This window comes from Dermatophagoides farinae, chromosome 6, assembly GCF_024713945.1.
Source record: "Dermatophagoides farinae isolate YC_2012a chromosome 6, ASM2471394v1, whole genome shotgun sequence".
In the NCBI taxonomy this organism is placed as follows: domain Eukaryota; kingdom Metazoa; phylum Arthropoda; class Arachnida; order Sarcoptiformes; family Pyroglyphidae; genus Dermatophagoides; species Dermatophagoides farinae.
This window is the reverse complement of record NC_134682.1, coordinates 4,638,770-4,657,295: the sequence shown is the minus strand read 5'-3', so window position 1 is coordinate 4,657,295 and position 18,526 is coordinate 4,638,770. Positions and strand designations below refer to the sequence as shown.

Below are 18,526 nucleotides of genomic sequence, written 5' to 3'. Positions count from 1 at the left end.
TGCTAATGATGATGATGTTGATAATGTGATGGGTAACCAGAATTTTTTTTTTTTTTTTCTCGGTAAAGTTCACCATTATATTGTGGTAGTAGTAGTAGTAGTAGTAGTAGTGGTATTCACATTGAATATTTTTTGTGTGTAAAAAAAATATGTGGCCATCCATACAAGTGGTACGATTTGTTACGATTCACAATGATGATTTTATTTTAAGCATGTGACTGTGTTTATATACAGGATTTTGTGTTTCATCCATAAAGGACGTTAATAAAGGTCAATAATAAAGATTGACATCACATAAAGGTGTAAATAAAATGTAGAAAAAACATATCACACAGCGCCATCTAGTAATAAAAATTTTTATTTACAAAAAAAAATATTTGAAAAAATGGATTCATTTCAAATGACAAAATCAAAAAACAAAAATCATACATGACATACGAAATATAATGATAAAAAAAATAAATGATAACCGATAACAAATAATTGTAGATTGTAGAAAAAAAATAACTGTGAAAAAAAACGAATAACTCAACAAATTAAATTAAACACCACGAGGTTGTCCAAAATAACAATAATAATCGATAGTATCGAAATATATCAATGATGATCGATATCGTCAGATGCAAGATATATTCGAACTGATGACCATTCTTCATCTTCTAATGATAATATTCTTTGTGATCGAAAACATTTTTCAGCATCAGATTTGGAATTAAATTCAACAGATGCAATCAAATGATCTTCCGCTATTTTTGACAATGATTTTTGATCAATATCTTTAAATAATTTATCATGACTTGGATAGAATGTATGACGATCGAAAATTCGAACAGAATGTATGAGGCCAAACATGGCAAAATCATGATGAATCAAATCAACATTAGCTTTGATGGCCGGTACACCAATCACGACAACAGTTCGATTATATTTATTCTGATCATCAATCGGTGGTAATGGTATTTTACGACGAATTTTGGTCCATAAATCATTCAATTCCAATCTATCTGATCCAATATAATATAATGCATAGGCAATAAGACGTATTGGTTCTGGATGAAATTTCGTTATCGATTTAATACGACGTAACGATGCAATCAATGATATGTTAACAAAACCTTGTTTATTACGGCGAATATTTTTACAAAGAAATTCATTTTGAATTAGATTTTCATCGGTAAAATATTGTTCAATTTGTTCAACAATATGTTTCAATACATCTGTGCTGGGTATTGGATCAATTACAATGTCTAAATCATCTGTATCGGAATTTGAACATGAACCACATGTAGATGATGCTGATGAACTGCTACTTCTACCACTATCATTGGCCAAGGTCATTGATGAAGATGAAGACGATGAAGATGATCGTGACTTGTGAATCTTGTCGAATTCTTCATAATCATCATCAAAATAGATTGAACTTTTGTCGCTATAAAGATTGTGAATCATTGTGTCAAACAACAATAAAAAAAATAGTAATTGGTAATTAATTTGAACACAAATGAAGATGAAGAATTTGATCTCAAATGTCGAATGTGTCGATGTCAAACAAAAAAACAAGACAAATTACAAATGATGATTGATGTTCAACAATTCATAAAGATTTTATTTCAATCAAAATATCCGATTCATCAGTAAGTTGATTTAACTCAAATTGAATTTTTTTTTTTTTGGTCATCAACGATAAATAGAAGCAAAACAAAAAGTGGACATGTGTCCACTCATCATCAATGAATTTAGATTTTCTATTTCTATTTCTATTGCTGTTTGCATATTTGTATATATGTGTATGTATGACTGTATTTTTGTTCACATTCTTACTCATTGATCAATCGAATTTCATTTTTTCTTTTAGCTCTAATTGATGAATCAGCACATACACACACACACATAAAGTCAATGATGACTGTTTTTTATGTGTTGTGTATTTGATGGCAATGAAATGGAATTTTAGGCCAAAATTACTCAAAAATGATTGACCACATTGAATTGAATTGGACCAATTCAACATTGATTCAATTCACAGTAAACGTTGTTAACGGAAAAAAGTAAAATTTCATTTAAATTTATTATATTGAAAATATTATGATACAAATATTAATAATAATAATTAAATTTCAATAATTTGTTTCTTCTTTTTTTTCTGTATAGATATTGTAATCATCATCAATCAAATTGTTGTTGAAGAAATAATTTAATTTTACATTTTTTTTCTTCGTTGTTGTTGCTTTGAAGAAGAACAAGAAAGAAAGTTTGTGATGGTTGAAAAACTGAATGAATAAAAATCAAGAAAATTGGAAGAATTTGTTGTGGAAAATAAAAACATAAATAAAATTTATCGAAATTTAGCTTTGTTTTTCATTATTATTATTATTATTATTATTATTTCCACCATATTCCATATCATTACTGATGATGAACAACGATGTTGATGATGATGATGATAATGTTTGACGATTAATATTCGAAATTTAAAAATCAATTATTGATCTGGATTGTTGTCAATGATGAAGACTCTATCTCTGGATTGTGTGTGTGTGTGTGTGACGATAATAACGACGATGATGATGATGATGAAGTAAATTCATTTAAATTTTCAATGAATGAATATTATAATCACAGAATATGTGTTTGTGTGTGTATGTAAGTTTGGGGCATTTGAATCAATGAATATCCAATCAATCAATCAATCAAGATTTGTAATGATTATCAGAGAATCATCATCGATTCCATTTCCATAAATTGTTATTTCTATGTGGTGATGATATATTTACAAAATGTATCATTGAGGTGTGTGTGTGTGTGACATATTTTTTTGATTTATAAAAGAAAAGAAGAAAATTTAAACAAAAACTATAATTATGTTTTTTTCAGATGAGAAAATTGATTGATTGTTGATGGTTGTTGTGGGGTAGGCTGAGGGGCAAGAGATTAAAACAATGATCCGAAACGATAAAATCGAATGATTGATTGATTGATTGCTTGTTTTTTTTTTTTTGATTCGATTAGATGATCATATCAATGTGGTAAAAAAAAATGATGATGAAACACATCAATCAATTCAAGATTCAATTATCAAATTTTTTTTTTAAATATATAACCAACATTATCGATTGATTAGAAAAAATAAAATTTAGAAATTTCTCTCTCTGTCTCTTTTTTTTTGTTTCAAACATGTCGTATACAGAGCAAGTGTTTTTACAGGCCATGTGTTTATGTTTAGGTGTGTTGTAAGCAAGATATCATTGATGATGACAGAGGAATAATTTGGATCAAAATTTGTTTGATGAATCAATCAACTGATGGATGGATAGGATTGTTGTGTAAAAGCAAAATAATCAATAAAAAAAAACAAGAAGAAAAAAAACACAGGAATCATGGTGAGTAAAATTTATGGTGAAGAGGAAAAAAAATTTGCCGAAATGAATGAATGAATGATGATGATTCACAACAATTCAGTGTAGTTTGTGTATGCAGCAGCAGCAGCAGTAGCAGTATTTTTGTTTAGTTGTTTTTTTTTCTTCCAAATGTTGTCATCTGATTTTAGAATGATGGTGATGATTTTCGGTTCTTCTTCTTCTTCTTTATGTGATCAATCAATCATCATCAATTATCAATTATAAATTAATTAATTAACTAATATATTTGAGAAAAAAAAATAATTTGAAAAAAACAGGTTTTTTTTTGTTGAAATTCATTGAATTTGACATTTTTTTCTTTGTTGATGAAAATGATTTTGGCCATGAATGTTTGATTGACGACGATGATGATGATGATCAATTTTGTAATGAACATTGATGATGATTGTGATGGTGATGAATTATCAATTTGTAGTGTCGATGATGATGATTTTTTTTTCATTCACGATTCTGATTGGGTATTGTAGATTGGTTTCTCTTTTTTTTTTTAAATTTCAAAATTCATTTTCTTAACGATTTGACCTTTTTCTTTTTGCAAAAACAACAACATCTAAACAACATATACAGAAACAAAAAGGAAAATGGTTTAATTAGTGATTTTTTTTTCTCTCGTTCAAATAAAAATAAATTATAAAAAAGAATTAATCATCATTGACTATTTACTTTGTTTCTGATACGGCATCAAGCTCAATTGGGCCAGTGATTGGCGTATTTGAATGACCAGTAACAGGATCATCATTTGTGAGATCACCATTTGTTGAGCTAACAACTTGAACGGAACCGCCCAAGCGTTCAGTTGATGTAAGACCAGATGAGCCTAATAATTTTACACCACCAGGATTTGTATTGCTCATCGGTATACGGACACGATCATTAGGATCACGATTAACATTATTGCCGGATTTTTCCGGTTGCCGTTCGGACCAAGCATTTTTACTACGATCCGATTTGTTCACATTTGATTGCTAAACAAAAAAAAATAATAATTAAAACAAACAAACGAAACGAAAAAAAAAACAAATTAACCAATCAATTATAGAATGATAATCATCATTATTACCTTCATATGAGATGAAAGATGTCGATCTCTGACCGAGATTCTTGGTTCCATCATTTGCATCTATGGTTTTAGTGTTTTTTGATTGAAAAAAAGAAAACAATTAAACGTTAAAGAAAAAAAAACAAAAAAACAATTAATAACCTGTTGTTGTTGTTTTTCAGTCCAATCATATATTCCATCATTTTTATGACCTTCACGTTCAAATAATTTGATAAATAGATTGCGTAAATATTCATAATCAGGTGTTTCAAAAAAATCCAAACGACGAACATAACGAAGATAGGTAGCAAATTCTTCTGGATATCCTTCACAAAGTATTTCAATAGGTGTCGATTGTTTTGTTTCACCAATTTTTGCATAACGTTCTTTTAATGTATCCGCTTTTAGACCTTGCCATGGAAGGCTACCACGTAAAAAGTACATAAACATATGGCCAATTGCTTCTAAATCATCACGTCTACTTTGTTCTATATGGATACAAAAAATAATAAATGAATATAAAATTCATCATCAGTCATCAATATTTTTGTTGTTACAGACAGAGCAGTAAAGAAAAAAAAGACCATTTACCTTTACCAAGATGAGTATTAATACTCATATAACGTGCTGTACCAGTCAAACTTTTATGTTCTCTATATGGTATATGTTTTCCAGTTTCAGGATCAATATATTCTTTGGCTAAACCAAAATCAATTATATGTAGTACATTTGCTTTACGTGAATTTGGCTTGCCAAGTAGAAAATTTTCCGGTTTTACATCACGATAAATTAGATGTTTTGAATGAACATATTCTATCCTGGTCAGCTATATATGTCAACAAAAACAAAACAACAAAACATTAAAAATATTTTCAACAAAAACAAAAAAAAACTAAAATCCAAAACAAAATACACATACAATTTGTAATGCAATTTGTATAACGGTTTTCACTGAGAATTTACGATCACAGAGATCAAACATGTCTTCAAGGCTTGGACCAAGTAATTCCATGACCAATGCATTATATTTTCCACATGAACCAAAATAATATAATTTTGGTATGCCTTCTATTTCATTGAAAATGAAAAAACAAAAAAAAGAGCCATAAATCATCAAACATCATGGAAAAAGAAAATCCAACAACAACAACATACCAACATTGCCAAGAATTTTATAGAAACGAAATTCCAAATGTAATTGTGGTGCTTTCGATTTCATTGGCTCCAATTTAATGGCTACATGTTCATTATTGTAAAGATTTTTACCTTCGAACAAAACAAACAAACAAAAAAAAATTAGATCCAATTAATTAGAAAAACATTGTACAGCTGCCTAAACTTACCTAAACGAAGTACACCAAAATTTCCACGTCCAATCTCTTTACCAACTTTGAAATTTGGTCCAACCATCATTACAGCATCTGAACTGTTCGTACTAGACGAACTACGACTCTGTGATGAATGCATTGCACAATGATGACAATCAACAACAACAAAAAAAATTTGGATATCTGGTTGTTTTGAATTTTTTTTTCTCTCTCTTCCAATATATCAAACAAATGATTTCGTTTTGATGAAAAAAAATTCGTGTTTTACACACACACAAACACACAGAAACAAAAACACACCAATTGAATTGTACACACGAAAATAAAAAACAAAACAAAAATCTATAGATTCAAATATCAAACAAATATTTCATCAATGAAGAGTTCTTTTCTTTCACACTGTCTGTGTGTGTGTATGCGTGTGTGTATGACTGGTTGATTGATCTCTATCACAAGCGCACACACACACCCTCCTTCTTATGATGATTAGTGTGTATGATGATGATATAAATATCGATCTGATGATTTTGTTGCAATAGAAAAAAAAAACAAAAATTGAATAACAGCAATGATGATGATGATGGAAATATAAATAACTGGTCAAACAAAAAAAAAAAAATAGAAAAACCACATGAATGTTTCAAATGTTTCAAGACAAAAAAAAAAGAAAAGAAAATTAAACTTACCAGACAGATGAAGAAACAATGGATAAAAAGTGATATTGTTTTTATCGTTTTTCTTGTGAGCAAACGAGAGATAGAATCAACCACGTTTTTGTTTCGTAAATGCCATTTTCATGATCGAACAAAATTGATTTGATTTTGTAGAATCGTTTTGTTTTAGTTGATTTTTGTAATGTTTTGAAGATTTATTTTTTTTTTTGTGTGGTTCGTTTTTGTCAAGAATTATGATTCAGTGTGTGTGTATTGTTTGTAAAATCAAAAAAAAAAAAAAAAAAAAAAAACAAAACAGGATAATATTAAAAAGGGCAGACAAGAACAACAACAACAGCGAGAGAGAGAGAGAGGTATATATTAAATTATCATTTGTCGGTTGATCTGGTGATAATCATCATCATCATCATCATTTATTAAATCAAGAAAAACTGAGTATCAAAATGTCCTGAAACATCCATGTAGTTATTGGGTTTTGTTGTTGTTGTTGTTGTTTGATTTAATTTGATTTGATATGATCAATGTCATCGCCGTAAATGTCAGAGAAAAAATGGAATAAAAAAAATTTTTGATTGATGAAAAAAAAGAAAAATTTTTAGAAATTAAAAACAAAAAAATTTACCCAAAATTTTATAAAAAGTTCGATTGATGAGATATGATTTTATTCTTGTGTGGGAAAAAAAAATAATGTGAGACACACATGTGGACAAAACAATGGATATAACAATGAGAAAAAAAAACAAACAAATTTCAACAGATAACAATTGCTTAAAAAAAACCGATTGAAGATTCTGATTTCAAATTGAATATTTTTCTTTGGAAGAATCAAAATCAAATGATAAAATCAAGAAAAAAAAGATGCACTGAAAACACACGTACACACACACACACATACACATATACACTAAAGGCACACAAGTTGATCATTCGAATTGAATTTTTCATTTATGATGAAAATTTTAATGTCATCTTTTTTTTTGGTGAAATAGAATAGAATGACAAACACTAAACAAAAAAAAAACAAGAGAAAAAATCATAATTATTCATCATGAATTTTACAAAGTTCAAATTACAATAATAATATTACCACCAATCAATCAATCAATCAATCGATGAATGTTTTTCGTCTTTGATGGTGAAAAATAATAAGAACAAATAAAACATTTGGATCAAGCATTTTTTTTGTTTCATTCAGAATTCTCGTTAAATAGTTGGTTTATATATGGTGTTTCCATAGAATTTAATTTCCAAGAAATTGAAAATATCGATCATTCGATAATGACGACGACGACGACGACCATCATCATCATCATCGCCAAAAACCACATTAACAAAACATCATCATCATCATTAGTTTTTTCTTCTTGGACACACAATGATGATATTTCAACAGCAACAACAAATGAAAAAAAAATTCATTTCAATCAAGAGATTCACTTTTTCTATTACAGCAACAATGTTGAAAAAGATTTCAGATGATTTGAAGAAAAAAAATGATGATGATGATGAAGATATTATAAAGATCAGCGGATATTTTTTTTTCTATCCAATTCAATTATCCTCAGTGTATATACACACACACACACACACACAGGGCACAATAATACATATGCGGCCTCGCCAAAAAAAAAAAAAATTTACAGAAAAAAAACCGTATTATACATACACACACACACGCATACAAAGATCATAGAGCTCGAATCATCATCATCATCCTCGACATCATCATCATCATAATAATCATCATCATAATTCGTAGTTTTTGTGTGTTAAATGTTAAAAAAAAAACAGACAGACAGATGTGGATTTGGTAATTTTTTTTTTTTATTTTCTTGGATAGATAGATAGATGATATACAGAGACAGACAGACAGACAGACAGTGAAACATTGTATTGTATTGTATTGTGTTGTGTTGATTTGAGTTGAGGGTGAGAATATTGATGAAAAGAAAAAGAACGAGGAGGAGGCCTTAGGATTCAATATATATATATATATATTATATATTGAATTGAATTAGTTTCTCACACGCATACACACACACAATATATATATCAAAATGAGTGATTTTTTTTTTTTTTGGTTCATTTCATTTTACGTTATAGTAACGTTTTTGGTTAATTCCGATTATAATTAAGGAATAGTCACAATATAAAACATAATTTCTTATGCATAATGGTAGTGGTTTATATTTAAATTGTTTAAAAAAAAAGATTATATCCAACACACATTGAAATGAAAAGAGCACCCGAATAAAAGCCGGATAATAATATGTGGAAAAAAAAGAGAAAAGGTGGATGAGGAGGATGAAAAGAGAATAAGTGCCATAAATCGAAGGCCAACGACATAAAGGTGAAACTCGATTAAAAAAAAAGTGGTTGTCGTTGTCGTCGTCTTCGTCATCAATTGTGATAACCAAAACAACACAACACGTCAAGTTATTTGTATGTCTGTTGATATTTTATGTGATTGTTTTGTTCACATAAAGTGCAAAGAGCAACAACAACAACAAAAGAAAAGAAAAATATATTTATCTTTATCGTCGTCAGAGTGAGCTAGATTGAATGATTTTCTCGGCAAAAAAAAAATATTCAAACATTTCAAAAACAAAAAAAAAATCAAAGGGTCAAAATAATTTTCTTTATTCTTTGGGAAAAAGGTGTAGAAATATTTTTGGAAACCAGTGAAAAAAAAATTCGTTTCTCAAAGATTTTTCATTTGTTTCATAAGATCTTCCAATGAAACATTATCATTATTTGATGATTGATTGGTCGTTGATTCTTTTTCATTTGTTGTTGTGGGTTTTTCATACGCATATCGAATACCTTTGGCTACTGCTACATGATCAGATGATTCGACAGTGGTAGATTCATCCACTACCGAAATATTCCATTCATTATCTTCATGTTCAATAATGTTGTCTGCGTCTTCAATTTTCGATTGTTCCGATGGTTGATGATTACGTAGTTGAATTAGATATTCTTTTTGTCGACGACAACAATATGAATCATCACAATTTGGATTTGGTTTCATTGACATTAGTGGGAAAAAATCATTCAATGCATTATAGCCAAGATAATGGGATACATCACCAAATTTTAGTAAATATTTAAGGGCATTCTGTACTAAAAGACCGGCAACAATACCCATAGTTGTTGGTAGGCTAGCAGCACATACACCTTCTTTTTTCAATGTTCTTTCATCGATATTTGATGCAACAACCAATGGTGGAGCACACTTTACATGGGAAAACATGAAAAGGTTAATGTTTGATTATTGAGAAAAAACAAAAACAACAACAAAGGAAACTTACAGCAAAACACGCGGTAACACCTGGTTCAATATATTGTATGTGGCCGGAAACAGCATTTTCAGAAACACCGGATTCAAACCATGTTTGCTGTAATTCATTACATGCTGTATTTATTGCCATTCGTGCTTCGAAATTATCTACACAGCTTAATACTAAATCTACTCGATCATTTCGTATGCTACCAGTACGTAATGTTTGCATAAAATGATCGAAATTATCCACCGTGGTAATATTATAATTATTTGTATTAATCTCAACATCAGGATTAATAAATTGTAATGTTTCACGTGCAGCATCCACTTTACATTGACCAGATTGATTTGGTTGAAAAAACAATCGATTCATATTGGCCAATTCAACTTTATCATAATCGAATAATATTAATTTACCAATACCACAACGAGTAAGCATTTCGGCTGTAACACTACCAACACCACCAACACCAACAATTGCGATGGTAAATTGACGAATTTCCTAATGTGGTGAAAACAATCAAAATTAGAAAATGTTTTTATCATAACAAAATGAATCGAATGTTTATCTTTACCTCATAATTACGAACGATACCCATTCGTTTCAATGCCATTAAACGACTATATGGATTTGAATCGACAACAATATCGCTCATTTGTTCAATTTTTTCACGGCCAACAACAGCAGGAACAACATTTGTTTGTTTTGAACATTTTAATATTTCAATCTGTTGTTCCAATGATCGTATTTGTTCTTGAAGTTTTTCAATTGTATTGGCCATTTTTTTTTGTTTGTTTGTTTGGTCGATAATTTGGAATGTAATTTGTTTTTGATTGTCGTTGAATATAAATGCAATGTGGCAATCAGTCGATCAATTGCCTCGTGTCACGTTAAAATTATGAACAGCGCCGAATCCTTATAATCATGATCATCATTGGAGAGCAGATGTTATACGGATCCACAATGTATATAACAGGTGTGTTGATTAAATTCGATCGATTCAATGGATCCAGTGTGTCACGTTGTTTATGAATAAACATATTCTATGCCAATTTTTTTTTGACGCATTATCCAACACGAGACAAGATTCAATCAAGAATAAATATTTTTTTTCTTATCATAAATTTTCATGAATGTAAAAAATTTCATCATCATCATATTATGACTTGTGAAATATTGATTAGTATTAGTCTTGGTGATAATTTTCCACTTAAAGATGATTATCTACTTAAAGAATGTAAAACGAATGCCATTTTGGAGGCAAAATTCAATGATGAATTATTACAAAGTGATCCAATTGAAATTGATTCAGCGAATCCAGAATTAGCAACAGAATTAGGTTTCCGTATAAATCGTAAAGATTTTCATCAATTTCGTACTGAACGTAAATCAATTAAATTGCAATGTTTTGTCGAATATTCTACGCAGCCATCAAATGAACGACATTTTATTGGTTATGTTGTATTACATTTACGTGATGCACAAGATTATACAACGGAACCAAAATATAAATGGGTTGTACTATTGAATGCAAAATATAAAGGTTCATCAAATAAACGGCCACAATTATATCTAGCGTTAATGGTGAATAAAAATGAAAATGATACCACCATTGGTGATGGCGGTGGCAACCATTTAGAAACATCAACATCATCGATAATGGAATCATCATCAATCAATCAATTTAGTCGTTCAATTAAAAAAGAAGGTAAATCATATTTTATTGATTCAATAATGAGCATCTATAGTAGTGATTTTAATTCAAATTTGGCCATTGAAATTACGAATAAATGTGTTTATATATGGAATAAAAATATCTGTGATAAAGATGATTGTCTACAGATATTTACCATACACATACATATGAATCGTCCTAAAAATCTTGTGAATCTATTGCCTACCACCAATCATGATGAATCAGAATCATCAATGAATAAGCAACAATATTTTTTCCGTTATGTTCTATTCGGTAAACAAATCAAAACCAATTCATTTTCCGATATCGATGATTGTCAAGATTTCAACATACATAAATATTCTGTCAATCTTCGAACATTCAATAAAGAAATGTTACAAGAATATTTTGAATCCTATCCAACTATTGAAATACAATTCTGTTCATCAAATAATGAATTAATTGGTTTCGTCACAATTAATCTGTTGAAATTATTTCAGCAAAATAATGCTTTTATCCATGGAAATTTTGTTATCGTTCCAGAAGAAGAATCTGTCTACGTGAAGGATCCATTTCCTGTCATCAATCTACGACTGTTTATGTTGAATCAGAATAAAAATGAAACATTTGTAGAACGACCAATTGATTTCATAAATCATTATTATATTGCCATCGATCTGCGTACAATTCGATTAAGTTATACGAATAATGATAATGTATGTCAGATTCTATTCCAACCATTCTATCTACAATTTTCATATGCATTTTTTGGTGCTACTGAACCAATAAAAACATATCCATCGATACGTTTCTCACGTGAAACACCTGAACAAGAAATCACCATACCGCATGGTTTTTGTGGATTTAATTTAGCCACTACGTGTGAAAAACTTTTTTATACATTTGAAAATCTACCTCTTATCATACAATTAATTCTGGATGAAGATAATACATTGCTTGGAACAAGTGAAATTAATCTTAAATGTTTATTGAAAAAATCTCAAACCATTGAAAATGATGGTGATAATAATGATGATGATGATGATGATCAACAACAACAACAACAACAACCGTCCATAAATGAATCAGGCTCAATAATTGATAATAATGGAACGCTCAATGATAATTTTGTACAAATTGAAGCTGCCGTTTATGATGAACTTAGTGATCAGATTTGTGAAATGCAAATCATAATGTTTATACAGGAATTATTTGATACCGTCCATAATAATAATGATGATGATAATAATGATCATACATCATCATCAGCATTTATTCAATCACAACAAATTAAAAAACAATCAATTTCCAATCATCGATTACAATCAACAATTGCTCAACAAAAACGAACAACAAATCCATCATCGAAATCATCGATAATGACACAATCATTATATGGTAATAATGAATTCAATGAATCAATGAAACCAAAACAATCAATGGATTTGATTGAAAAAGAACGGCAATTAGATTTATTAATGAAAAAATTAGATGAACGTGAACGGATATTGTTTGAACAAGAAAAAATTTTGGATAGAAAACAAAAAGAAATTGAAAACAACAGTAAATTTATGAATCCGGATTCTGATCTTGAATCCGTGTTGAAAAAAGTACAATGTGATTATGAAGAAAAAATTAATCAATTAAAAATAAAAAACAATTCATTGGAACAAGAAAAATTTCGTTATCAGGAAAAAAATTATCAATTAGAAAGAAAATGGAAAGAAAAAATGGCCCGTATCCGAGAATTGGAAGCCAAAGTATTTGAATTGACACAGCTGAATAAACGTAAACAATCTGATCACCAATCATCATCGAATAATAATCAACCAAGACGTATTGTAATACAAAGAGATTTTCATCCAGAGTAAGTTGATTGATTGTTTTTATTTTATTATATGAAAATAACAAAAAAAAATTTTTTTTTTATACAAAAAATTATAGAAACATTGAATCAAATTTGAACAAAATGTCGATAACAAATATGAAAACATCAAATCTACCAGTACGTTCAAAATCAATTACACGTCCATTATGTGGTGGTGTTGGTGGTCAACAACAACAACAACAACAACAGCCATCAACATCGAAAGAAAATTTTTAAAACTTTATCCATATGGACGAATTGAAAACAAATACTAGTCACTTATGCACATATATATGAATATTGATGATTTGAAATTCTTAATTATTCCCTCATATACACTATTATATATATTTTATAATACACTAGCCTGAACTTTCACTATTATGTTGTAGATTATAATTATTATTACTACCACTACCAACAAATAAAGATAATAATCTTTTTGACATAGTAAACATAATAAATCCTATTAATAAAATAAATGGTAAACCAAATCCAATCAATATACAAACAATAATAATTGTCATTGATGTTGAAAATTGTGTTTCAGACAACGCAATCAATGATAATGATAATGAAAATTCGATTGATGTACCATTAATGGTTAAATCAAATTCATTATCATCTTCAGAATTGAAACGAAAATTTGCCAATTTGTTAATTGTATATGATGATGTCGGTGATTGAAAATAACCATTCAATGCTGATGATGATAATGGAATTGTTGTCATATTTTCAATTGATGGGCTAATCACTTTAAGCGATGTGGCAATCTGTTGTTTATGATCAAAATATGCTACAGGTTTCCAGCCAATAAATGATGATCTGGTTTGATTATTATTATCCACTTTATCAATGGTTTCCATTTGATATAGATAACGCTATAAGTGAATTTTTTTGATTTGATTTGATAAAAAAAAATTGATTAATTTTAAATTATTTTATAATTTATCTATATGTACCTGAAAAACACCTGGCGTATATTCATCATCCATTCCTGTAAATTTTTCAATCTGGCTATTCAAACGATGACCACCCAATATGGTAGTTAGATTGGCACATAACTGTAAACGGGTATTATTCTGTTTTATTGATTCTGGTATGAAAAGATCATTGATTTCAAATTGTAAAAGATTTCCAGCATTCGAATAGATTAATTTCGGCAACAATTGTTCACGTCCAGAATGAGCAGATGATTTCAAATGAAAACGAAAATTTCCTATTGATGAATTTTCATTACTAAATATAGCTCGAATCGATGATTGATTATCACGAGGTTCAGTAAAATTTACTGACCAATTCAAATGATCAATTGGAATATTATAAAGTAATTGTTTCGATGTCATATTCGCAATGAATAAATCAGTAAATTCAACGCCAAAACTATTTAGTACGGAACCATTTTTGAATATGATTGAATTATTTTCATGTTGAAAAAATTTCAACCAATCAATGGATAATTTTGCCTTTGGTTCAGTTTCAAACAGAATGATTGTTGGTTTATAATCATTGGTGAATATCCATAAATTATGATAAGTAGATTGATTTTTGTCATCGTCCACTTCAGATGTAATATGAACAACATGAGTATCATTACATTCAACAATATTACAGCCAGGATTTTGTTCATAGAATAATATTCTTTTGGATTGAACAATTGTTCCAAAAACAGCAAAGATGAATACGAAAAATATACGATTGGCCATTGTTAACTGGTTAACGGGTTGTTGTTGTTGATGATGATGATGATGATTAACGTAATGGTAGAAAATCAAAACCTAAAATGGCATCCACACAACCTGTGTGTGTGTGTTTATTTCCTCGAGGATTTTTGATTTACTCATCCAAATGTGGGAGTTACATTTAGTCTCTATGAATTTTTCCTCTTCTTAAGGTTATCATCATCATCATCATCATCGGGTTATCAAAATCAAAAAATTTTTTCAAAATACGTGAGAGAGAGTTTATTGAATTGATTTGGATGATTGAAATTTTTTTTTTATCAGTGATGATAATAGTGTGCACCAAAAAAAACAAAAAATTTACAAAACACTTTCAAAACAGAAACACCACTTGATTGTGACGGCAGACACACGGATTTGATGTCGCCTGTGTATTGATTATTTTTTAAAGTCGATAATTAAAAAAAAAATGAAAATGACGCATTATATGAGATATAAATCAAAAAAAAAATTAAATTAGAAACGAAAGAAAAAAAAACAACTGTATTGAATGAATTTGATTGATACACACGCGTTGTCTATTTTCCAAACTTGGATCCAAGAGCTGTGTAAATAGGTGAGTGAAATTAAATTAAATTTTTTTTTTTGAATGCCGCCAAGTCCCGCTAATTAAGCATGAAGATATAAGAATTGTTTGAATATGGCCAAAATATTTGAATCTACATCATTGGTAAAAAGCAATGATTCATATGTATCTTGATATTTGAATATGAATTGATTGTACTGTGTGATGTGAAAAAGGGGAAGAAAATGATTAAAAATTTGTAAATAATAAATGATCTCTTACCAAGAATAAAACTTCTTGTAAACGACTCATTGTCCAAAAGTACCAATAATTACGAAAACTTTTACCATGTGCTTCACAGCTTTGAATATGTTCGGTAAGTATCATGATGAATCGTTGCAAAATAATCAGGAATAGATTTTTCTGTTCGGATTGTGCTGAATCTAATTTTTCTTCCAATTTTTCAATCATTTCATAAGTAATTGTTTGTTCTTCTTTCAAACTAGGTTCATCACCCATTTGACCATTACCATCTTCGTTTGACTAGAAAAATTTGATTTAAAAATCGGAAAAAACATTATAAATAAAAAAAACTCACAGTATTCAATTTTGTTCGTGATTCTTCCAATTCGTTGGTACATTTTTTAATATTACGAATTGTTCGTTTGATTGTTGAATGCAACATTTCCCACATGTAAAAACTGTTTAGAAAAGTTTCAAAATTAGTCAGAATTCAAGAGAACAAAAAATTTTTTTGATTCACTTACTTCATAAATTCATCAGAATTGGCTTTAGAAAATACCCAAATAGCTACCGTAGGATATTGTAATACTTCCAATTTCATAAGTTTATCAATCAAAATAACCATCAATTGTTGATGTGTGCTCCACACATCGAATATTGTATTCAAAATCCAAATCTGTGCCTCTTCAGTTTGTGCCAATTTTTTCAATACTTGACGATATTTAGCAATAAATGAAAATGTATGTGTCATTGATTTTGAAGAAACATTCAATAATGTTGTGACAAATATTTCAATTTTCATTTTTAATAATGTTGATGAATTCATTGGAAATGATCGTTCTCCATTATTTTCGTCATCATCATCATCATCATCATCATCATCGGTAATTTCGTTCAAAATATCAATAATTTCATCAACACTACATTTAGCACGTAATGCATCAATCATATTGTTTACATTTGAATTTGTATATTTAGGTTCTTCTTGTTGATCATCATCATCATTATTATTATTATCGTTATTTTTATTATCATTTGTATCATCATTCATTGTTTTATCATTATCAATATCCATTCGTTTATCTTCTTTTGGTTTAAGAAATTTATTCTTTGGTTTCGCCAATTCTGGTGCCAATTTATGGAATGTTTGTGGTGCACTTTCAAAAACTTTTGTATGATATGATAATCGTAAACAATATTGTAATGTTTCAGCAATGAATTTCGGTTTCGGATGCAATGGTTCATATTTCAATGCAATACTCCAATCATCCCAATTCCAACGAAATTGAAAATTACTTAAATGATATGCAAACCAAGATGCAAAACGATTAATACAAGCACCGTTCATTGAGTCTAATCGATCAAATAATAATTCAACAGCTTGTGCTAATACCTGTGGAAAGGTACTTGGTTGTAATTTACAAAGATCAAGTAAAATTGATCCATAACAAATTTCGGGAAATTTTGATTTCGGTAATGCAAACATTTCGCCAAACATTACTTCAACGATCACATATTCTAATGGAATTTTCGAACCAATTGATAGATTCAAATAATTCAACATGGCTGTAGCACAATCTTTACGATCAAAACAATTTAGATTGAAAATCCAGCGAAGATTATCTTCGATAACGAATCGATCTATTGAATGTGATCCAGGTAGAATACTACGTTCTGGACAATCGGTATAATCGAATAATCGAAATACTACCTGTGGATATTGATAGATATTCGATGGTTCATGTGTGGGTGGCTTGATTGGACTAACATTATGTTGTAATGCTTCACAAAGTACATTGTCAAAATGAATATATGGCCGATAAATGTGATTTTCAACCCATTTTTCTTCACGCAATTTACTTATCTGATTCCAAAGACATCCAAGATATTCTTCTTGTGGATGTGGATTATCTGAATGCCAAACTTTCAATGCTGAATGAAATTGAGTTTTTGTTCGTTTCGTCATATAACTATCGATAGTGTTGAGGATCTGATCCAATTCTTGTTCTTTTTTCTCATAAAGTTCTTTGCTTACCCAAGGCAATGCCGATAGAACCATGAATACAAAATAATCTGAACGTACTTGTGGGATGTTATCTTCCATTGTAACGTCGACAAGATTTTCAAACAAATTGATCAATGATCCACATGAAATGACACGAGTATTGACTAAATCGGCCAAAAATCGTACCATAAAACGTGCACGTTCATATTGGCCATTTTTCAAATGATTCCGTAGGTTGACAATCAATTTTTCAACCACTTCTCCGCCAAACGAATAATTTCTAACGTTCAATAAACCGACCAATGTTGAATAGATACAAATCTTGTGTGGAAATTCGACCACACATTCGCAAAAAACGTCAACAATACGAGTGTTTTTGGGCAATATATCAAAGTTAAAAATATCGGCCAAATCTTCGATATTTTTATCAATCGATGATGTAGATTTCTCACCAATTTTGACAATCAATTCATCGAGTTTATCTTCAATTGATTCTTCCGATATTGTGAATGAATCGAAACGAGCTTTCTTTTCGAATCGTTCTTCATAATCTAATTCTTGAAATCGTCGTTTATACATTGTTTCGGTGAATATGTCAGTCGTTTAATTATGATCAAAAACAAAAAACGCACACAGAAGAATGTGAAACAAAAAGCTTTGCCGGATCGATTGAATTTCTCGAACACTCGTTTTTTTTTCACAGTGTTGGCTATTTGTATCCAACAATGAGCATATGTTCGAAATA

The 18,526-nt window shown here is 29.3% G+C and overlaps 6 protein-coding genes and 1 long non-coding RNA gene across 12 annotated transcripts; 2 read left to right on the top strand and 5 right to left on the bottom strand.

The window, feature by feature from the left end:
- Positions 1-345: 345 nt before the first annotated feature.
- Positions 346-2,053, bottom strand: LOC124494245 (uncharacterized). Its single transcript, XM_047057409.2, has one exon. It carries the CDS (start codon positions 1,447-1,449, stop codon positions 598-600), a length of 852 nt encoding a protein of 283 aa, XP_046913365.2. The 5' UTR covers positions 1,450-2,053; the 3' UTR covers positions 346-597.
- On the bottom strand, positions 2,041-8,514 carry gish (casein kinase I gish). Of its 6 annotated transcripts, none has more exons than XM_075732011.1 (11): positions 7,548-8,514; positions 7,083-7,465; positions 6,473-6,908; positions 5,802-6,382; positions 5,614-5,724; positions 5,378-5,526; positions 5,050-5,284; positions 4,621-4,946; positions 4,480-4,539; positions 4,083-4,384; positions 2,041-3,969 (listed from the first exon to the last, which is right to left on the bottom strand). In XM_075732011.1, the coding sequence occupies exons 4-11, from the start codon at positions 5,923-5,925 to the stop codon at positions 3,921-3,923; spliced, it is 1,356 nt and encodes a 451-aa protein (XP_075588126.1). In that variant the 5' UTR covers positions 5,926-6,382; positions 6,473-6,908; positions 7,083-7,465; positions 7,548-8,514; the 3' UTR covers positions 2,041-3,920. The 6 variants fall into 6 exon arrangements, with proteins under 6 accessions (XP_075588126.1, XP_075588132.1, XP_075588128.1 ...); XM_075732017.1 differs by having other exon boundaries at positions 5,378-5,523; positions 7,548-8,316; XM_075732013.1 differs by having other exon boundaries at positions 7,534-8,314.
- A 562-nt stretch (positions 8,515-9,076) lies between these two features.
- Positions 9,077-10,729, bottom strand: Uba5 (Ubiquitin-like activating enzyme 5). The gene is made up of 3 exons (XM_047057259.2): positions 10,319-10,729; positions 9,772-10,245; positions 9,077-9,695 (listed from the first exon to the last, which is right to left on the bottom strand). Exons 1-3 carry the CDS (start codon positions 10,523-10,525, stop codon positions 9,162-9,164), a joined length of 1,215 nt encoding a protein of 404 aa, XP_046913215.2. The 5' UTR covers positions 10,526-10,729; the 3' UTR covers positions 9,077-9,161.
- Positions 10,730-10,811: 82 nt separating this feature from the next.
- LOC124494216 (centrosomal protein of 120 kDa) lies at positions 10,812-13,753 on the top strand. Its single transcript, XM_047057384.2, has 2 exons — positions 10,812-13,286; positions 13,364-13,753. The coding sequence occupies exons 1-2, from the start codon at positions 10,906-10,908 to the stop codon at positions 13,521-13,523; spliced, it is 2,541 nt and encodes an 846-aa protein (XP_046913340.2). The 5' UTR covers positions 10,812-10,905; the 3' UTR covers positions 13,524-13,753.
- LOC124494217 (uncharacterized) lies at positions 12,864-15,537 on the bottom strand. Its single transcript, XM_047057385.2, has 2 exons — positions 14,249-15,537; positions 12,864-14,167 (listed from the first exon to the last, which is right to left on the bottom strand). The coding sequence occupies exons 1-2, from the start codon at positions 14,990-14,992 to the stop codon at positions 13,649-13,651; spliced, it is 1,263 nt and encodes a 420-aa protein (XP_046913341.2). The 5' UTR covers positions 14,993-15,537; the 3' UTR covers positions 12,864-13,648.
- Positions 15,225-18,483, bottom strand: Cbp80 (Nuclear cap-binding protein subunit 1). The gene is made up of 4 exons (XM_047057383.2): positions 16,301-18,483; positions 16,132-16,234; positions 15,816-16,076; positions 15,225-15,751 (listed from the first exon to the last, which is right to left on the bottom strand). The coding sequence occupies exons 1-4, from the start codon at positions 18,358-18,360 to the stop codon at positions 15,638-15,640; spliced, it is 2,538 nt and encodes an 845-aa protein (XP_046913339.2). The 5' UTR covers positions 18,361-18,483; the 3' UTR covers positions 15,225-15,637.
- Positions 15,778-16,140, top strand: LOC124494220 (uncharacterized). The gene is made up of 2 exons (XR_006959174.2): positions 15,778-15,909; positions 16,040-16,140. It is a non-coding gene; the product is annotated as an uncharacterized LOC124494220 (long non-coding RNA).
- Positions 18,484-18,526: the final 43 nt, after the last annotated feature.

Bases quoted from the DNA above. Each gene is read 5' to 3' on its own strand.
- Cbp80 (XM_047057383.2), bottom strand. From the start codon at position 18,360: ATGTATAAACGACGATTTCAAGAATTAGATTATGAAGAACGATTCGAA. The intron at 16,077-16,131 runs GTGAGTTTTTTT...AAATTTTTCTAG, and splicing joins CACGAACAAAATTGAATACT to TCAAACGAAGATGGTAATGG. The intron at 15,752-15,815 runs GTAAGAGATCAT...CACATCACACAG, and splicing joins TACAAGAAGTTTTATTCTTG to TACAATCAATTCATATTCAA.
- Uba5 (XM_047057259.2), bottom strand. From the start codon at position 10,525: ATGGCCAATACAATTGAAAAACTTCAAGAACAAATACGATCATTGGAA. The intron at 10,246-10,318 runs GTAAAGATAAAC...TCACCACATTAG, and splicing joins GTATCGTTCGTAATTATGAG to GAAATTCGTCAATTTACCAT. The intron at 9,696-9,771 runs GTAAGTTTCCTT...TCCCATGTAAAG, and splicing joins GTGTTACCGCGTGTTTTGCT to TGTGCTCCACCATTGGTTGT.
- LOC124494245 (XM_047057409.2), bottom strand. From the start codon at position 1,449: ATGATTCACAATCTTTATAGCGACAAAAGTTCAATCTATTTTGATGAT.
- LOC124494216 (XM_047057384.2), top strand. From the start codon at position 10,906: ATGACTTGTGAAATATTGATTAGTATTAGTCTTGGTGATAATTTTCCA. The intron at 13,287-13,363 runs GTAAGTTGATTG...AAAAAATTATAG, and splicing joins CAAAGAGATTTTCATCCAGA to AAACATTGAATCAAATTTGA.
- gish (XM_075732011.1), bottom strand. From the start codon at position 5,925: ATGCATTCATCACAGAGTCGTAGTTCGTCTAGTACGAACAGTTCAGAT. The intron at 5,527-5,613 runs GTATGTTGTTGT...TCAATGAAATAG, and splicing joins TAAAATTCTTGGCAATGTTG to AAGGCATACCAAAATTATAT. The intron at 4,540-4,620 runs GTTATTAATTGT...CTAAAACCATAG, and splicing joins CTGAAAAACAACAACAACAG to ATGCAAATGATGGAACCAAG.
- LOC124494217 (XM_047057385.2), bottom strand. From the start codon at position 14,992: ATGGCCAATCGTATATTTTTCGTATTCATCTTTGCTGTTTTTGGAACA. The intron at 14,168-14,248 runs GTACATATAGAT...ATTCACTTATAG, and splicing joins ATACGCCAGGTGTTTTTCAG to CGTTATCTATATCAAATGGA.